At 37.1% G+C, this 21,339-nt stretch overlaps 1 protein-coding gene across 23 annotated transcripts in view; it reads right to left on the bottom strand.

Annotated features, from left to right (window-relative positions):
• Positions 1-302: 302 nt before the first annotated feature.
• MCTP1 (multiple C2 and transmembrane domain containing 1) overlaps positions 303-21,339 on the bottom strand; it is a 514,406-nt gene continuing 493,369 nt past the window's right edge. For 20 of the 23 annotated variants that reach the window (XM_073233844.1, XM_073233837.1, XM_037012104.2 and 17 more), the window contains 4 exons: positions 16,077-16,186; positions 12,095-12,204; positions 3,271-3,368; positions 303-2,323 (listed from right to left, as the gene is read on the bottom strand). In XM_073233844.1, coding sequence (XP_073089945.1) covers positions 2,252-2,323; positions 3,271-3,368; positions 12,095-12,204; positions 16,077-16,186 — 390 coding nt within the window. In that variant the 3' untranslated portion in view covers positions 303-2,251. Of the gene's footprint in view, positions 2,324-3,270; positions 3,369-3,800; positions 3,916-12,094; positions 12,205-16,076; positions 16,187-21,339 lie in introns of all 23 variants that reach the window. The other 3 variants (XR_012130151.1, XR_012130148.1, XR_012130150.1) reach the window with 3 other exon arrangements.

Raw genomic sequence — 21,339 nt, 5'->3', positions numbered from 1 at the left:
AAAACTAAACCTTAGCCTGAAGGAGAAATTGTTAAAATTCTGTTAGACACAGTCTCTTATTTTTTAGCCTGTGAATCTAGTAGTTTGTAAAAGCAGTGAAGATTCCTCTCAGTATCTTATCAGTCCTCAAGTTAAGTTTTTACTTCTCTGAGTTCTGTAGTCAAGGTTTTAAGTTTTCAAGGAAGGCCTTGCTGTCCAAACCAAACCTAGGTTTCTCTAAGAGAAGTGACAGTTACATGAATATGCAGACAGTCCTTCATTACTCACTCCTCTCTTAACCACCAAAAAAAGAAAACTACTGATTATACTTAGAAAAGATTATTTTTTTTATTTAATGCAGTGAATGTATAGTCGTCAACATTATCATTGAACTAAACATCTGGAATTTGATAGAATGAAACAAACAGAAATTAGTCATCTGTTAATAATGGTTATGTTACTATCCACTAGGTGCATCTGAAGTTGTAGAGTATCAGACTTGTAGACACTGTCAGCATAGAACATAAATTTCACACAAGATATAATCAAAAGTTATTTCAAACAAATTATCCCATCAGTAAACTTTCTGTAGTAACAACTTTATGGAGTATTTTGTCTTAGCAACGAACTGATGGTATGCAGATAGAAGCATGTTATTATAAATAAGAGCTGAATAGAGCATATTGAGGTTAAAGCCTTTATGTAGAAAGGGAATTTAATTGACATTCTTTCAAGCATAGTGTATAAACAGGTCAAAATAGTTCTATCATAAGAAATAGTATTTAACAACATAGCTTTAAAATAAAAATACTTTAAAAAATCAGCTTTGATGAGAGTAAATTTATTTTTAAAGTCTCTTCCTTTAGAGTGAAATATATACTTCTTGCTTCTGGCTTTTCTACATTTTTCCAGTATAACACCCATCTTCACCTGTTCCAGGCTATTATTAATAAAATAGTGCACATTGCAGCAGTTTCAAACCAAGCATAATCCCCTATCTTGTCAGGGAAGTAAGACGTTGTCACCAAATTATTTCTGTCTCCAGAGGTATACTCCCTTGATGTACCAGAGAGTTAAGTACAAAAACTACTGTAGGAGTCTTGGGAATGCAATTTTTGAGTATAGATTCTATGGTAAGTAGCAGAACATTTTTTTAAAGGCAAACTCCTCTCCCCATAAGCAGTGTATTTTACAAAATAGGTTTTCATGCATTCATATCATCAAGAATAATTATTTTCTATACATGAATGTAATGAAACACTGGCATATCAGTCTACATTAAAATTCACACTGAGAGCAAAAATCATAGTATGCACTAAAGCATTTCAGTAATCTAGTGAGAAAGATATTTTGTGTGAGAACACTTCAGTATTAAATATTTTTAGATGCACATCATAAGTATGATCTGACACAAAAAGCAATATGGATTTAGTTTGCTAGTTTTTGTTTTTTGTTTTTTTGAAATTGAACTGGGTTGCTGATTTGCAGACTTGGTACAAATTAAAGTAGTGGTATGTATAAAAATTCAGATAAGCAATCATTTATAAACCTGGCAGTATTTGTGTGTAGTCCTGTGGAGATTTTAAGGTTTAGATGGAATGATAGATGGTTTGGAAGTTCTCTTTGTAGGACTTCAAGAGTGTGGAAGTTTCTCTTCAAGGGGTAAATATACCTTCACTGGTTAAATTAAAGTCAGCCTAGCATATCTAAATAATTTGCACAGGAATGAAGGTCAGGATCTGCAGTCAAAATTCATGTTAAATTGAAATGCATCTGTTCTCTTAGATTTTGCAGTCCCCCCTCCCTTTTGAAATGTACAAAACATAGAAAAATGTAATGGATTACTTTTCAGATAAAAAAATAGTCACATTAAAAAAAAACCTTAAAATCAAATTGAGATTTATATTTTATGTAGATTTCATCAGAGCATAGCTAAACATTTAATTTAATATTCTGGTTTCTCCACTTACAACTAAAGACCTGTGTGTCTCCCAATGTTCTCATTCTTAACATTTGTTCCAACGTGTTTTGTTATTACCACTGCTAACCAGGCTTTCACGCAGCAGTAGCAAAACCTTTATCAAATCAATTCTGTACAATGGAAGTATGTTTTCAAAGACATATGCCTTTGTACACTATTTACAAATTCTCTCAGTCATGATAAAAAGGCAAAATAAATAAAAAGCAGGAAGAAAGGAAATGCTGCTGAGGCTGAAGGCTTTTTCTTTTATCTTCCCAAACAAATGCTGGTCTCCTCAGTGCTGGGAGCTAGCTAGCCAAGATTGTTTTTCTTCCTTTTACATGGGCTGTGAGAAGGATCTGGTTTCAGTTCATGGTATTGCACCTGTTTAAACAGAGTTCAGAGGAAGACTGGTCAGGTGGCCACTTTCTGATGAAGAAAAAGCAAAGGAATGAGAGACTGTGCTTATGGGGAAAAAAATTGCTCACTCTGGAAGCTGTATGAAATCTGCAGCTGGGATGTCGAAAACAATAGAATGATAGAGCAGGAGTCAGAAGGGAAATCCTGCTAGAACCTACATGAGAGTCCTGGGTCATCACTGTCCACAACACATTACGTTAAAAGCAAAACCATCTCCATCTGTTTGGAAGGGCTGGATAATAATTCTTTGCCATTTATTGTTTGTTTAATATAGGCTTAATCTCCATCCAGCCCACTCTCATGTCTGATACCAAATCAAAAACTCAACTGACACAAAGGAAAAAAGGTATTATTACAACCCAACTTCCAGATATTTTGATTAAAAATATTTCTCATTTTACTCTTAAATAGATGATGATTAATGGGCATTAAATTAACCTCAAAAAATTTCAAAGGAATGAGGTATGCTCCAGTCTTCAAAAAGGAGTCAACCCCCCCTTCCACTGATTTCCAAAATAATGCATCTCTAAAACTCAATGTAAATTATGCAAAGAAGTATAGTCTCTTAAATGTCCACTAGCACACTTTGCCTTCATCTAATATTGCTATTTCCTCCCTTCACTTAATAGTGACTTCCTTTCAAAATCTCCTGCAGAACCATCCTTGGAAGAAAAATTGTCCCTAACAGCCCTGATGGGTTCTTTATGCAACCTCCTCTCATTCTACATTTCCCTCTATAAGTTCTTGAATAACAGTCAAAATGGGCCAAATTCTTGAATAGCAAAATCTGCTACAAGTTTTATTAACTTTACCTGACTCTTCTAAAGCCTTTGAACTTAAAAGGATATAAAAGGTAAAACCCAGTGCCATACTACATTAAAATAATAGTAATAATAATGAGCCCTACATACCACTTGTACATCTGAATGGACTCTGGAAAGGAAGTCAAGTAGTTCGTTGTTATCGATTGCATATGGACTCCGAAGCTTTTTTGTAAATTTATTGATGCCTGAAAAAGTGACAGATCAAACATTATTGAAATCTCCCAAGTTTGGAGTTACAGAAAACATTTCTGGCAAAAGTGTTGTACTGATTTGAAGAGCTAGACCTAGCTGCCCTTCAGTCTTGACTGCATGAACCAGTAAATGCAGTTTTCTTCCTTCCTCAGCTTTCCTTCCTTCTTTTCCCCCTTTCTTTCCCCTTCTTTCCTCTTCCCAACTCAGTGGCTGCTGTTTTTCTGTTTATACTTTAGTCACTTTTTCCCAGCAGGAAAGGCTTTTTATTCGGGGGTAAAAAAGGCACCTGGCAAGAATATGCAATGACTATCTTGTTTTGCCCCTCCAGTGTGCTTAGCTGTCTTTCTTTACTGTTCATCTCTGATGAAACTTGTCTGCCAACATTTTGGATTGGGATTGTTTTTAATGCAAGAAGTCTAACTTACTGGTTTTCCCCTTTTTCGAAAGATACACCATCTTTTTTTTAGTTGGGGGAGGTGTTGCTGTTATGCAAGCTAAATGTTTGGAAGACATATGGACTTGATTTTTCCTCACAATAACCTGAAATGAGAAAGGGATTACCACCAGCTTGTTCAAAACATAAACAGCTTTGAAGATGGCAATATTAGAGGATCCTAAACTCACCTCTTCCCACATACTGGGCAAACAAGAGGAGAAGGCTCACACTGAAGAAGGTAGTGGAGGCTGGGTTACAGTCTGGCCATAAACCCCACCTGCAGCACAGCAACCCACAGTTCAAAAGGAACTCAAAGGCCAAAACTTCTCCAAGTAGTGAAGTGTTTAAACCCCACATCAGGTACCCCCAACTTTTATATCCTGCACCTGAGATACAAGCCCCCAAAGCACGTAGCTTTGAAAACCAATAGGACTTGCATTCACGATACCCACAAGGGTACAGTGACCTTAGAAGTGGTTCACGTGCTCAGACTCACCTGTCCCATATTCCACTGTGGAATTGGCTGATTGACAAGTGCCTGGACTTTGTGTGGGAAAGGCTTAATTGCTTGGCTTGAAGCTTGGCCTGGAGGTCAGGCTTCTGACTTGACACACATTTGGGGACCTACTGGGGTGCTCTTCCTCCACCTTGTTCCAGCTGGAGGATGCTGTCTTTTTTTCTTTCCTGGAAGGTACTATCTCTGCTCTCTGCCTTACTCTAGTCAGTTGGCACCATCTTCACTCTCTCCCTCTGCCACACTCCAGTCTCTCTCCAAGGGGAACTTTTATATATGTCTGGTTCCTTGGTTTTATGTCTGATTTTACTTCTAGGAGGTGGTTCAAGATGGAAACAGGAAGATCCTGACCTCACCTTCTCCTATGGATACACCCAATCTGCAGCTACAAATGGAATAATTTTCTCTAAAAAAGACCTGAACACTTAGCAGTGCAACTCCTTCACACTGGACAAATGCAAAAAAGGCCACACTGAAGCAGGTAGGAGAAGCTGACATACAATCTTGCCTTAAATTCCCCACCCCTGACTCAGTGGCCAGCAATCAGAAGGGAACTCACAAACCTGGAGCAGGCTTCTCCCTGAGGAATGAAGGGTTTGTACCCATTGATCACTTGAACCTTAAGACCTGCACCTGGGAGATGAGCCTCTAAAACATCTGACTTTGAAAACCATCTGGCTTGCATCCATGAAACCCAAAGAACTGTAGTGAACTGAGAAATGGCTATTAAATTATATGGACACAGAGACAATTACTCTTGGGCCCAGTGCAGAAGCAGCTGTTTAAAAGTACCCGGACTTTATGTGAAAGAGATTCATTTGCTAAAGCATTGTTCAGAGAGGCAGGAATACGCTGGGGACAGAGGCTAACAGGCAATATTTCCACAAACTCCATCTACCCTGCTAAAGCAGGCAAGCGCTGTCTTCACACTCTGCCTCTGCCATACTTCAGAATGCCAGTATCTCCCAGAGGGGAGCTTTTATACATGTCTGGTGACCTAGTGTTTGTGACTGCCACCCGGAAGACACTCCTTGGACATTTGGCTCTAGAGGCCAGGGGTGCTTGTGTTTTGAGTCCTGTGCGACTGTGACAGTTGGAGAGGATGTTCTTGACCAACTGCAAAACACCCTTAGGCTTTCCAAGAGAAAAGACTATTTCCTCATCCAGGAGCTTTGGCCCAAGGGTCAGGCTTCTGGTCTGCCATAGTTATAGGAGCCTTTGAAGGTTCTGTCAGGGAACAAAGGCCAGTGGACACAGTCCTTGTACTCTCCCTCTGCCTTGCTACATCTTGCCAGTATCTCCCAGAAAGAAACTTATATCCTTGTCTGGTGCCACAATTTTTGCAACTGCTACCAGGGACACCGCTATACTACCACCTAGCTCTAGTGGCCATCTGGGCTTATGTTCACAGATCCCACAGGACTATACCCAATGGAGAAAGTTCTTAAAATGATATCACCCTCAAGGCACAGCAAGAGGCAAAATACCCAACACTCGGTCTTCCTATGAAAGAGGCTGATAAGCTTATGATCATAGCTGCAGCTTGAGGGGCAGGCTTCTAATTAAACATATATCTAAGGACTGAATTTTCTGTCTTTCCAGAGGGAAATACTGGCTGAAAAATTCACTAACCTAGAGAAGGAAAGAGACATCTAAATCCAGGAAACCCAGAGTAAGAGGGACCTAAAGAGATCTGTACTGTGACACATTATAATTAAAATTTCAAAAGTTAAAGGAGAGAATCTTAAAAGCAGCAAGAGAAAAACTCCTATGTACAAGGAAACCTGCATATTATGATCAGATTTTTCAGCAGAAATTTTATAGGCCCAAAGAGAGTGTGGCACAACGTATTTTAAAGTGCTGACAGAAAAAAACTTCCAACCAAGAATACTCTTATCTGGCAAAGTTATCATTTGGAATTGAACGAGAGAGAGTGAGGTTTCCAGGCAAGCAAAAACTGAAGGAGTTCATCACCAATAAACCTGGCTTACAAGGAATGTTAAAGGAACTTCTTCAACCTGAAACGAAAGCATCCAAAAGCAACAGAATACACATTCTTCTCAACATATGGAATATATTCCAGGATAGATCATGTTAGGCCACAAAATAACTCCTAATAAATTTTAAAAGACTGAAATCATACCAAGCCTCTTTTCCAACTACAATGGTATTAAACTAGAAATAAAAGAAGAAAACTGGAAAATTCACAAACATGTGGATGCTAAACAACATGTTATGGAACCTGTGGGTCAACAAAGAAATTAGAAGTAAAAATACCTTGAGACAAATGAAAATGGAAATACAACATACCAAAATTTATGGGATGCAACAAAAGCAGTTCTAAGAAGTAATTCATAGTGATAAATGCCTTCCTCAGTAAACAAGAAAAATCTCAAACAACCTAACTTCACACCTCAAGGAACTAGAAAAATAAGAACAAAGCCCAAAGTTGGTAGTAACAAAGGTTAGAGTGGAAATAAGCGAACTAGAGACTAAAAGGACAATAGAAAAGATCAATGAGCTGGTTCTTTGAAAAGGTACAAAATGACAAACCTTTGGCTAGACACAGCAAGAAAAAAAGGCAATACTCAAAATCAGAAATGAGAGAGGAAAACAGTACAGCTGACACTGCTGAAATACAAAGGATCATAAGAGAACTACTATGAATTATATGCCAACAAATTGGGTAACCTAGAAGAAATGGATAAATTCCTAGAAACATACAATCTTCCAAGACAGAATCATAAAGAAAGTGAAAATCTTAATACACTGATTACTAGTAAGGAAATTGAATCAGTAATCGAAACCTCCCAACAAACAAAAGTCCAGACCCAGATGGCTTCACTGGTGAATTCCATCAAGCATTCAAACCCTTCTCACTCTTCCAAAAAAATAGAAAATGAGGAAACACTTCTAAATTCATTCTACAAGGCCAGCATTACTCCAGTACCAAAAGCAGACAAATAAAACACAAGAAAAGAAAATCCCAGGCCAATATCCATAATGAACACAGACACAAAAATCCTCAACAAAATAGTAGTATACCAAACTCATCGATAGTTTAGAACACTCATAGACCATGATCAATTTGGGCTTACTTCAGGGATGCTGAACATCTGCAAATCAGTTATGATATACTCCATTAATAAAATGAAAGCCAAAAATCACATGCTCATCTCAGTAGGACACAGAAAGAGCATTTAACAAAATTCAACTTTCATTGATGATAAAAACTCTCAGCAAAGTTGGTAGAGAAGGAACATGCCTAAACATAATAAAGGCCATATATGACAGGCCCACAGCTAATATTATATTCAACAATAAAAGCAGAATTTTTTTTCTCTAAGGTCAGAAACAAGACAAGGATGCCAACTCTCACCACTTCTACTTAGTATTGGAAGTCCTAGCCAGATCATTTAGACAAGGGAGGGAAAAAAAGGCATCCATATTGGGAAGAAAAAAGTAAACCTGTCAGTATTTGCAGAGGATATATTACATACAGAAACCTTTTAGACTCCACTAAAAAAACTGTTTAGAACTAATAAATGAATTCTGTAAAGTTTCAGGGTTGTTGGAAAGGTAATTGAGAGAATATGATCCTTGAGCTAGACTCAGGCAATCAAAAGCTTACCCTCTCTTGTCGTTGGAATGTAAGTTCTGCCCACTGTTCCCATAGGGGTGCTGTTCCAAGGATATAGCGTTGATAGAGAAAGGTGTTGAGAACATCTGGACTATGTATGTGACTGAATCCAGTTAAGGCCTCTATATAAACTTTTAAGATTCTGGTGGGTGGGTGCTGAGATCTATTTGCCTTGAGGCCACCCAACACAAGCCCTGTAAAGAAGTTCCCTTGTTTATTAAAACTGCCACCTACCAATCTAGAGTGGTTGGCCTCTTTCTTTCATCTATTCATGCCCTCTGTGTATGGGTGGTCAATTTGCAAACTTACAAGGTTATGCAGTCAATATAAAAATATGTTGCATTTCTCTATACTAATAATGATCTATTAGAAAAATAAACTAAGAAAATTCCATTTATAATTTTATCAAAAAGAATAAAATATGGAGGAATAAGTATAATGAAGTACTTGAAAGATCTGTACACTGAAAACTATAAGATGTTAAAAAAATTGAAGATGTTACAAATAAAGGGAAAGATATTCTTTGTTCATGGATTGGAAAAATACTGTTAAAATGTCTATGTTAACCAAAGCAATCTACAGATTCAATTCAATCCCTATAAAAACTTAAATGACATCTTTCACAGAAGTAGAACAAATAATCCTAAAATTTGTGTGGAAAGACAAAAAACCCTGAATAGCCAAAGCAATCTTAAGAAAGAAGAACAAAGCTGAAAGTATCATGCTCCCTGATTTCAAACTGTATTACAAAGCTATAGTCACCAAAACAGTATGATACTAGCATAAAATCAGACATAGACTGATGGAACAGAATAGAGAACCCAGAAATAAACCCATTGATATGGTCACTTAATTTACAACTGAGCAAAGAATATATGGGGAAAGGATAGTCTCTTCAATAAATGGTGTTGGAAAACTGGACCATATTTTATACCATACATAAGAATTAACTCAAAATAGATTAGAGATCTGAACATAAGACCTAAAACCACAAAACTCCTAGAAAATATAGCCAGTGAGCAACATGACATTAGTCTTGGTGATTTTTTGAATTTGACACCAAAAACAGAAGCAACAAAAGTAAAAATAAACAAGTAGGACTATATCACACAAAAGTTTCTGCTCATCAGACAAAACCATCAACAAAGTGAAGAGGCAACTTACTGAATCTTAGAAAAGATCTCATAATATATAAAATACATAAATAACTTGTGACTCAATAGTTAAAAAAATAATAAGCAACTACTTAAAAACTCAGCAGAGGGTCTAAAAAAGTTTCTCCTAAGAAGACAGCTAGCCAATAGGTACCTGAAAAGATACTCAACATCACTAATCATTAGGGAAATGGAAATCAAAACTACAGTGGGGTATTACCTCACACCTGGTAGAGTGGCTATCATCAAGAAGACAAGAAATAACATCTGTTAGTGAGGATGTGGAGGAAAAAAAATCCTCATGCACGGTTGGTGGGAATGTGAATTGGTGTATGGAAAACAGTATGGAGGTTCCTCAAAAAAATAGAAGTACCATATCATCCTGTAATTCAACTTCTGGGTATTTATGTGAATAAAATGAAAACACTAACTTGAAAAGATACATGCACACCCAGTGTTTACTGAAGCACCCTTTATAATAGCCAAGATGTGGAATAAAGAAAATGTGTATGTGTGTGTGTGTGTGTGTGTGTATATATATATATATACACACACACACACAGTAGAATATTGGCCAGAAAAAAAGAGGGAAATCTTGCCATTTACAATAATGTAGATGGCCTTTGGGGGAGTTATGCTAAGTAAAATAAGTCAGAGAAAGATGAATACTGTGATCTCACTTATATGTAGAACCTATAAAAAAAAAAAAAGCTCATATAGACTGGTCATTACCAGACATGGGTGTTGGCAGGTTGGACAAAATGGGTGAAGAAGATCAAAACATAAACTTCCAGTTATAAAGTAAATAAATCATGATAATGTGTGGTTGGTATACTGACTATAGTTAATAATACTAGCATAGCTGAAAGCTGTTAAGAGAGTAGATCTTAAATTCTCATCAGAAGAACAAGTTTCTGTTTCTACATCTCTGGCATTAAAATTTTCAGAAACCAATTTTCCTTTTAAATAAAAAATTTAAATGTAATGCCTACAAAAGATGCTGCTGGATTGACTTAACTTAAATCACTTCTTAGAGTAGAATGGCCAAGAACCGTTAAAGATGAGCCACATTTACCCATATTAAATTATTCTACAGTTAATCCTATGCAGTACCTGAAGACCAAACTGGATGAGGGGTAAATACAGGCGAAATTGGAGTTATACAAGCAAATGAATTAATGAGACAAAAATGTCAGTGTACAAAACTAGAAGTATCTACATATTCTATGATACAGTGAAGAATTTCAGTGAGATAAGTCTTCTCTTTTACATTTATATCACACTTAATAAATTACCAAGCATATTCACATAAAAAATATATGAAATCAATAGACTGGCAAAACTGGGCCATAAATTAGAGCATCTTGGCTCTTCAGGATGTTCAGTAGAAAAAACTTCTGCAGCCATGATTTTACTCTGCCTCCCCATCTGACACCCACGTCTTAGAGTTCAGGTTAATATTTCAGCAATCACCTACCACTATAGAAATACTGTTCTTGTTTTATTTCATTTGATGAAACAAAAGGCCCCAACATTCTCTAAAAATTACATTTGAGACAGCTAGCCAGTGAGGCCACCCTAGGTTACATAGCCAGATGTCTGCCATGGGCTCCAGTTTCTGGGAACCTGGGGAATCTAAACCAGAGGTTCACCACCTATCACTACTGAGATGGCAGGTCTGACCTGAGGTAGGTTAGAGGTAATAAACTACCACACCTAATGCCCTACCCTAATTCCTTCAATAAAATAGCATCTGTTTTAAATATCAGAGGAAGGAATGAAAGATGAGGGCTTGAACCTACAATAGGGAAGCAAGAACATGGTGGAAATGCCTCTTCCCTTGTATAGTCAAAGTACTGTGTTAGTTGAAACTGTCTCCTTAAAGTAGAGAAAATAATAAGGATAAAAATAATCATTCCCCTCATCCTCCATTCCTTAACCAAGATATAAAGGTAATAATGATAGTGATGGTTAAGGGTTTACTCAAGATATGACAAGATAGTCCAAAAAGAATAGAAGAATCTTGAAACAGGAGGGTTTGGAGACATTACATCCTTTCTCACTTTATTCCAGCATATTTCTTTAAAAGCTTTAAAAATAAAAGAACATTTCCTTTGATGTTTTTGCTTTCTGTGTAAGCACATGCTTTCTGAAGTTAAGATCCATTTTGGTTCTTTGCTTTTTGTATAGATTTAGTAATCTTCGGTGTATGCAGGCCAGGGGCAAGTAGAGAATTATACTTCTACTCAGTTTTAGTTATATATCATTAATGTAGTTTTATATGTCAGTTGACCTTAGAGACTGAAAAGTGAGTTTTTGAAACCAAGAATTTTGTCGAATAAAGAAACAAAAACCCCAAAACTGTAAAGAATGCGAAACCACCACCTAAAATGGAGTCTAGGTGCATAAGAAGTGTGCAGTATAACTGCCTTAAAAATAGGACTCAGAAATACTGCCTTTAAAGTAGGTTTTTGAAGAAGCATTCTTGTTTAGTATGCATAAAGGTTTCTTGCTCCTAAGCAGCCTGTCAATGCCAGCACACTTTTTCCTGCATCCTAAAGGTGACCTCTTAACAAGGCAGCCATATATAGTACCCTGTTGATGGACACTCACAAGATAGAGTACAAAGCACAAAAGCATATTGTTCTAAATGCACTGTATGGATCAGAATGCCTCTGTTTACGTTAAAGTGGTGAAAATAAATCAGAGTGATTTCTAGACAAAGCTACACTTTGAAGAATCTGCACAACTACATTTATAGTATGATGGAACCTATGGTGCCAGATAAGAAAAATGCGTTTTGCAGTAGACCTAAATCTTTATACTGTTGTGATTTTTAACTAGCCTGTCTCTTTTCATCATGGAGTAGCTTCACGACTATAAATACAGGAAACTACTGACATATAACTCATCCCTTAAAAATAGTTTATTCTTAGCAGCTAAGGCAGTTTAAAAAAAACAAAGGCTTCACTTACCCCAGACAAGGACAATGTATCTCAGTGGAATGAAGTACAGGATGACTGTGAACACACAGAGGGCTACAATGGCCAGCCAGCTTAAGAATGGGACGGTCCAGTTGAACGTACTGAATGAGAAATTAACACATCAGCAATCTGAGCACTTTCTACTTTTTCAAACAAAGATTAAAGTATAAATGTGATTCTGATTTAAAATCTGGACTAGGGATCTATCCAGTAGGACTGCATTTCTCTCTGGAATAGAATCCAGCTGTAGTGGGCTATCAGAGGATGTAAGTTGGTCTAATTTGATCAGCTCCGTGAACACATCCTTGCCACCAACCCCTCCAGATTGTCCCAGGTGACTTCAGGGCCTAAAGTCATTGCACTACTTGGGTGACCCCCCACATGGTAAAACAACAAAACAATTTTGTTTTCATATTTCTAAAGCTAGCACCCAATCTTGGGTTTCTCCAACTTTTCACGTAGGAGAATGCACCTGGGCTTACCATTCTTTCTTCTATCAACTCTCACCGAATCCCCCACACTGGAAATAAAATGTACAGCATTTGTCTGTAGACCCAAACCTCACACTGTTGTGCAAATCCTCTGACCTTTAGAATTCCTTAGAGGAATACTCACTTCCCACTTCACCTATGTTTCAAATGGAGCTAGAAGTCGGGAAGGGGGAACAGAGCAGTTAGTCTTGTAAAACTTCACCTGCCATCATGCTCTTCTTCCCAGAAATACACAGATAACTTAAGAAATAAAGTCAGTATGGCCTACTAGTCTCCCTATATTATTTCTGGCAAAGGAGAGCATCGCACATGGTAGATTTGTTGGACAGACTATGAAAAGGGAAGGTAAGCTGGAAGAGTGGGTAATAACAGGGCCTGGCTGATGGCTCTGCTGTGTCCCCATACTCTGGTAATAGATAATGTAGAATGTCAGGGAGGCTCCAAGACTGAGTAGTGATTGAGATAACAGCAGAACAAAGAAAATGGGTCAATGAAAGAAGTAGAGGAAGTTACAAAAAAGACAGTACTAAGAAGATGGGAAGAAATGCAGTGGGACAAAAGGAAAGGAGGAAAAATGAAGACAGAAAAAGCAAAAATGATGATGTGGGAAATTAGGGAAATGGAACATGGAAAGACTAAAACTTTTTGTGTAGAAGTTCTGCAGTGAATCTCTTGAAAGTTTCTAAGAGAGAGTGACAATTATAAAGAAAACAGAACCATGGAGACTTCACACTGGGGTATCTAACTATACCCCAGTGGTATCAGGCAGACCACTGCCACCTCGTTCAGCCTCCAAAGAGGAACTAACATCCTGTCGAGTGATTCTTTAGCAAGTTTAATGAAATGAGCAAAGAAGGTAGCAGACCTGTGTCCAAAGCCTGGATTCTGTTCTGCGGCTTTAGATAGGTCAACCAACCTCTTTAAACTTCAACTCCCTCCCTTTGTAAGTAGGGGACAGCTGATACATCAAGGAAGACTGGTAGTTGCGGTAAGGGATATATGTGAACCAATGTGACATTTTAGAGCCAGCTAGGAATCCAAGTATGGCATTTCTTGTAAGGCAGAAGTCACTTGAGGAAAATAAATTGTGTATGATGTTTGGGGTTTTTTTCTCTTCTAATTTCCTGGTAATGTATGTTGTATTCACTTAGGGTGGGGTTTGTCAAGGGCAGTTTTTGATTCAATAAAGAATGACTGTTCAGAGATTTTCTTCCCATACTGTGCCTCAGCACAACACTTTGGAATTATTCCATAGCTTTGTGGCATATGGCTTGCTTTTTGTGTCTAGGTCAAATGTTCCCTGAAATGTTGACAGTAAAATAACCAGATCAATTTCATTGTCTTGTTTTCAGTATGCTTGTGATCTGGCTTTTCTATCTTTGTCTTTTTCCTCCCATGGCCAGAGTGAGCATCCTGCAACTGTCACCAGGTAGAGTTCATGGCTTCCCTCGCTTCCTAACACCTGTGCTTCCCTTGCTTCCGCCTGCTTGTAGAGAGAACAGAAGGCTGAGGGTCTGCTTGCTTTCTTGTGGCTGAGCTCAGAGCCATCCGTCACACTGCTCCATATGGGAGGGCACTGGCTCTTCACTCAGAAACCCTCCTTCTGGGCAGCCTCGCTGAAGGGCTCCCTGTGTTCTCCTTTCTCCTCTTGGAAGGAAAAATGGCAAAGAATCCTTACCAGTGTAGCTAATATCAGAAAGAAAAAAAAAAGCCCTTTTGTATTTCCACAGGGCATTGTGAAATCTTAATCTAGAATATGGTCTTCCTCCCAAAAAAGAGATGTGATTCAAAAAAGTTCTGGTATAATTAATTAGTAATAAGATATGGTAATTATACGGGCTATTCCCTTTGTACTAAAAGATGCTTCTGAATCTGCTTTCTGGATAGACGCAACTTATCCCATGTGACCCCAGGGGAATTTCTCTGTTTTAGTATTTGAAGGATTGCTGTCACAGAAGATGGCTCCCACAAGACTCACTGGACCGTATACCGTGTTCCTATACCTCAGTCTGTATGTATGAGAAGTTTTATAAAACCCAGTTTTCCCCATGGCCAGTCCATAGCCTCTGGCCATGTTTTTCCACCAAGCATTTATTCTAAGGTCTCCTACCACCCAGATTTAAAAAGAATCGTCTTCCCCTTAGGCATTCACTAGCTTGACCTCAGAGATGACCCAGAGTCTTATGGAATAAATGAGAAGCTTCCTTCAGGTATAAACACAGTGCACCTCAAAGAAAGAACAATACTCAATAGGGAAATTTTTAGGACTTTACACTATGCTTCAGTGGATACACTGGAGAACAAGGGACCATTCTTAGAGATAGAAATAACATGGAAAGGAAGAAGGAAAGAGAAAAGATGTGGAAATCAGTCTTCAGAAATCTGAGTTGTTGCTTAGAGGCACATTTGGAGTGAGAGGAAGGCTGTTCTAATATAAGAAAGTGGAAACTCAGCACCTATTCATATGTGGAAATGTATTGAAAATTATACAAAATGCATTATACTTTGAAACATAAAAGGCACTGAATGAATGACTCACACCTTTAAATAATTTACTCCTTTCAAATCCTGTATATGCCCAAGGATGCAAGTCTGCAGAACACTTTTGGTTATGAATATAAACATGATACTAGGAAAATGTAAGCTTATCCAGATATACAGCATTTCTTCTTGAACAGACATTTAGCAATTATTATGTAGACCATATTCACATAGTTTAACAATATGGGGCCTTAGTATATTTTTTACTAATATTCATTTATTGCAAATCTACCTTGTGGTTTTTTTATAATTAAGCAGTTGTTTTTAAAAGCATTAATAAAAATTATTTGAAATAAACACAAGTAATGTAATATAAAGTTTCTTAATTTTACATTAGATCTCAATGAAGCTGTATTTCCTTATTCTAAAAAAAAAGGTTTTTATAATTATAAAAATTCCAGGCATTTTCTAATTGACAAAGCACTCATTTATTTCATCTATAATTATGATCTCATAAAAGCTATTTAAATACACACATTTGAAAGAATATTTTTGCAGGTTGCTACATATAATATGATTTTCTTAAAATTTAGTATGACTTGATGAAAACATACTTGACCAATAATAAAATGTAGGTGTGTCTTGATTACCTGAAATCCTCAGTTTTCTTGGTTTATTTTTTTCTTACCACAATTTCATATTCCATTTAAGAACAAAGTCTTTCACTCTGAAAATGTGCTAAAATTTAGGATTGTGTTATTTCTTCAAAGCTACGAGTATGACTTCTTTCCAACCAATATGTTCTAAATTTCAGGGAGGAAATTGACAGAAGTTTCATAAAACCCAAGACTGGCAGAAACAAAGTAAATAATGATGAAACTGAGCAATAAATCACCCAGAAGGCGTGTCCCCTGCCAAAAAGAATAGCATTTCACCCTCCAAGAAACAAATGGACACTATGTCCCACAGAAAGCCAGGGCTCACATGTCATCATCACTCACTTCTTTATCCTTTCGCCAAAGGAAGCCACTTCATCTAGGATGTTCTGGACACTGATACATACCTCCTGGATGGCATAGATTTTATTTATAAATCCCTTTTTTTCACTGTCCTAAAAGACAATAAAGAGAGATTCTGTATTAGGTATTCTTTAGTGCATGAATTCTTCGAATTGTCCATCTTATATTTTTACACTTAAAAAAACTTCATATCTGCATATATATAAATGGATACTTGAAGCCCATGAAAGTTTCAGGATACAAAGGGAGGTGGAGGAGGAAGGGTACCCAGCATCACGGACACGTACAAGAATAAAGGTAACTGCAAAGAACAAGGCATGTCCTGGTGCTGTTGCCCTGAGGAACAAACATTTCAGCAGCCAGGGGGAGGGGAGGTGTAAAGTTGCAAGATAGAGGTCAGGTCTCAGAATGACCAAATCCAGAATCTGTACTGACCCTGGATGCACCATGACTCCATCCTTAGCACACCTAGTTTCTTGTACCCTACCACCTACAGACAAATTTAGTCTTGGCTCCAGATAGTTCAACAGCAGAGAATGCTGGGTGCAAATGAGAATACCTGTGAGCAATGAAAATTGAAGGGAAAAAAAAAGACAAGGTCAACTGAAATCCTTAAATTGGCACTTCCTAGATTGTACCTTAGGTAGATCATATTCATGGTAAGCCTGGTTCCCCTCTTAAGAATAATAGTCACATACGTTATACAGTAGCATATGCTCTAGTCAAGGTTCTAAGACATTTTCCCCCCTCTTTGTACTTAGTTCTTCATTTTTAAAACGTGCTGGATTTAAGCAAAGCTAGTATGCTCCAAGGAATGGGTGAGGATTGAGCATAAAGCACCCAGAGAGTGATGTGAGCCTGGGGGAAATGTGCACATTTTGTAATTTTAGACCCAGAGGAAGAAATAGTGGTGGCCTTTCACGATTGAAAATTCTGCTTAGTAGCCTGGCATCACAGGCACTTGCCTAGGCTGTTCGGTGGAGATCATCCAACCCTGATTCCATGACTCCATTCCTCCATGCCAGCTTGAATATCTATGGAAATGTAGATCCAATTTCATTACTTTAGCTTCTTTTGAACACTAGCACACTGTGCCAGAACACTTGAGACCTCATGTGGCAGTCAGTGCTTGCTGAAAGCAGCCAGGAAGCTAGAATAATAATGTCGTCATGTTGCACATTTACATACTGACTTTCATTTCAGAAGAGTTGAAAGCACTTTGCACTGTGAACACTTGGCTGGGACTGGCATCCTGCCACCTTTGAAATCGAGGACAAGTGAATGACAGGTGTGTGTGTAGCCTCCAAGGACAACAGGGTACGTAAGACTGAGGACATGGAGGCCAGTTTTATAACATCATCTTTAGATACCAGTCATGAGCCCTCATTTTAAATTTAATTACCATGGGAGATATTGTCTACATTTTTCACCTTGCTTAAACCAAAAAGGATTGTCAGATGATGATGTATATGAGATGCATAAGGCTTAAAGTATATGGAACAACCAAGTACTCTTGGGGTCCCCACTATCTTCAAAAGTCACTCTTCACTTGTCACTACAGACATGGGTGCAGTAATTTCTTGTCTTTTTTCCCTCCCCAGTAATAAAACAAAATGCATTAATTTCATCTATGCAATTGTACACTTTAGAATAACCAGTGGCTCCTAGTTCTCTACATAATTACAAAGTTGTTCTGCTCTAATCATCTCCATGGCCCTCAGTGTTTTCTCTCTCAAGCATCAGCTAAGTTCATTTATTACTATTAAGTGAAGTGCTTTTCAAATATTTTTCTATATACAGAATAAATCAAGCTGGAGTCCAAGCATGCTGGTTGTACAATCAAAGTTCATTGAGAATAATATCAGTTCAATATTATAATGTGAAAAATATTTCTTTCACAGTAGCAATAAAATATGTAAAATACTTAGGCATAATCTTAACAAGAAATGTATAGAATCTATCTTAAGGAAACAGAATACTGTGTTTCTGCATTATAACTCTGAATATTAAAATATATTCTTTTTTTTTTCAGTTGGACTTACATGCATAATGCAATTTCAAGCCAACAGTAATGTATTTGGAGTGGAGTAAAACGGAATTTGATTAATGTTTTTAAAATTTTGTAGAATAAGTAACTGTAGCCATGAAATTTTTCACAAAAGAGAAACCATAATAAGGCATTTATTGTACCAAATATTTAAGTAATTAAACTGTGAATGATGAGCACTGAAAGATTGGTGTATGATATAGTCAATAAACATCTGGAAAAACTTTCATTGCAGGTTTGTTTATAAAAACAAAAGGAGAAAAACCACTAACATGTTGGATGGCATTAATTATGGTACATACAATTGATAGACTTAAGAAATAGTTTATGGAGTATATTTTGTGACAATGAAAATGCTATGATCTAATAGAAACTGAATAAAATGGGAAGTAAATGTGATTGATATAGAGCATAATCCTAAATTTTTTTTCAAATGGGTAGGTTGGAAAAAAATGAAGGGAATGTGTCAGAATATTAAAGGTAATGCAAGTTTATCTTCTTATTTTCCTGTAATATTAAAATTATTTGCAATTAATATGTTTTCCTTTTATAATCAGAATATTTCCCTAATTTTCTCCAACAACATTATTGAAGGAACATGGGTAAAAGAAATAAGTAAACTGGCACTCATTGAACATGATTTTATATGGTTTGCTTTTTTCTTAGTGAATTTTTGTATTTTTATACCTTATTTTTAGAAAATAGTAGAATATAAATAGACACTTATTAAGAAACTGTAAAGTGCTTTTCATTGTTCATTCAATCATCACAGCCATTCTACAATGTAAATATTTTTCTCTGCTCTATGGAAGAGGAAACTGAAGCCCAGGGAGACTTGACAGAGCTTGGATTAGGACTCCCAACAGGCCAACTCCGCCCAAGTCTGTTCTCCCCACAATATACCACATGACCTTCCCATTCTCCCCAGATGCTTTCAGTTCCTATCCAGAATCCCTGTGAGGTAAACAAGAAAAGATTTGAAGATATCTAGGAACTTATCTTGTAGGAACCATGATCAGCAAGAAAATCAAATCTGGAACTTGATTCAACAGTGGAAAGTGAAAGAGGTGTTTAAAACCAGCAGATTTCATGTCAATAACACAGTGTATAAATATAAACATAGGACCCTAGTGAAGATGTGTCATTTAAGGAATCTACAAAGACTGTTTCCAGTAGATAGTTAAAATGCAATTACAGATGTTTGATGATGGGCTGAGAGTTTTACAAATCTGCTACTCTTAATTGTCTTTGTTTCTTCTGCACTCCCACCCTACCCCCAGCACCTCACCCCGGGCCACCAAAAACCAAAATAAGATGGTCTGTAATCCTGGCAAAATGTTAAAAAGCAAATGCTTTGAACCTCACACCAGTAAGGATCGCCACCATCCAAAAGACAAACAACAAATGTTGGCGAGGTTGTGGAGAAAGGGGAACCCTCCTACACTGCTGGTGGGAATGTAAATTAGTTCACCCATTGTGGAAAGCAGTATGGAGGTTCCTCAAAAAGCTCAAAATAGGAACACCATTTGACCCAGGAATTCCACTTCTAGGAATTTACCCTAAGAATACAGCAGCCCAGTTTGAAAAAGACAGATGCACCCCTATGTTTATCACAGCACTATTTACAATAGCCAAGAAATGGAAGCAACCTAAGTGTCCATCAGTAGATGAATGGATAAGGAAGATGTGGTACATATACACAATGGAATATTATTCAGCCATAAGAAGAAAACAAATCCTACCATTCGCAACAACATGGATGGAGCTAGAGGGTATTATGCTCAGTGAAATAAGCCAGGTGGAGAAAGACAAGTACCAAATGATTTCACTCATATGTGGAGTATAAGAACAAAGCAAAACTGAAGGAACAAAACAGCAGCAGAATCACAGAACCCAAGAATGGACTAACAGTTACCAAAGAGAAAGGGACTGGGAAGGATGGGTGGGAAGGGAGGGATAAAGGGGGGGAAAGAAAGGAGGCATTATGATTAGTATGTATAATGTGGGGGGAGGCACGGGGAGGGCTGTGCAACACAGAGAAGACAAGTAGTGATTCTACAGTATCTTACTACACTGATGGATAGTGACTTTAATGGGGGTTGTGGGGGGGACTTAGTGAAGGGGGAAACCTAGTAAACATAATGTTCCTCATGTAATTGTAGATTAATGATACCAAAATAAAAAAATGAAAAAGCAAATGCTTTGGGATAAAACTTTCATTTTAAAATCTTCTTCATTAAATTCTATATTCCTCTATTGTGGTCACCAACCAATGAAGTAATTACTCTTTACACACAGTATGTGACCCAAAACTGCACTGGGTAATGGAATTGCTCTGTGTTGCATTCCAACATTTCATACTTTTTTCACTAATGTTCAATACTTTATTAGTAGAGAATAAATTGGTACATTTCTTTTATTGTCATTTTTGCTTTCCTTTGTAAACCAGTTTGGATGAAAGAAATATCATAGGATAGTTAATCATCCAAAGGCTTTGTAGTAACACTTTATTTTTTTTAATGCATTATTAAGGTTTCTTTTGAAGATGTAAGAAAAAAATTACCCATTAAAAAAGAGCTATAGCTATAAATCTGAGTACATTTGAGATTTATATTCTATAAGTTTTCCTAATGACTATAAAATTTTAAAAAATCTTAAATAGTCCATAAGCATCAAGAATTGCAAATTTGAAATATAGTGATTCTTTCATATTCACCTATTTACTACCACATGTCACAGCAGAAAGTTAACTCAGTTTTTCTGAAAAAGTATCTACTTCCCAGCTTTGAGATATTTGGGAAAATTTAAAGACCTAAAGAATCAATAGTACCACCATACATATTTGGAGAATTCTGTTCACTGACTTTCAAATAAAATGACAAATGCCCCCAATCATTGATTCTGTTCCAAGTGGGGACAAGAAACCAAAGTGATGGGTACCAGGGGATGTGTATGACGGGCTGGGTCCCTCATCCAGCTGCATCCTGCCACAGTCATGGTGCTTTTCGTGGTCCTGCCAAGGTGATCACTATCAGCCCTGTTGATATCATAGTAAATGAATCTGGTGAACACCTGTGCTGTACCAATCAGCAGGTATGTAGAATGTTTCCTCAAAATATAATTATAAAATTAATGTTATTTCAGTTTCTAAGGTGAGAGAGTATCACACAATTACAAGTGGGGCAGCTATTAAATCTC

Source organism: Manis javanica, chromosome 1 (assembly GCF_040802235.1).
Source record: "Manis javanica isolate MJ-LG chromosome 1, MJ_LKY, whole genome shotgun sequence".
NCBI lineage: Eukaryota > Metazoa > Chordata > Mammalia > Pholidota > Manidae > Manis > Manis javanica.
The sequence above is the reverse complement of the archived record's forward strand: the minus strand, read 5'-3'. Positions and strand labels throughout refer to the sequence as shown.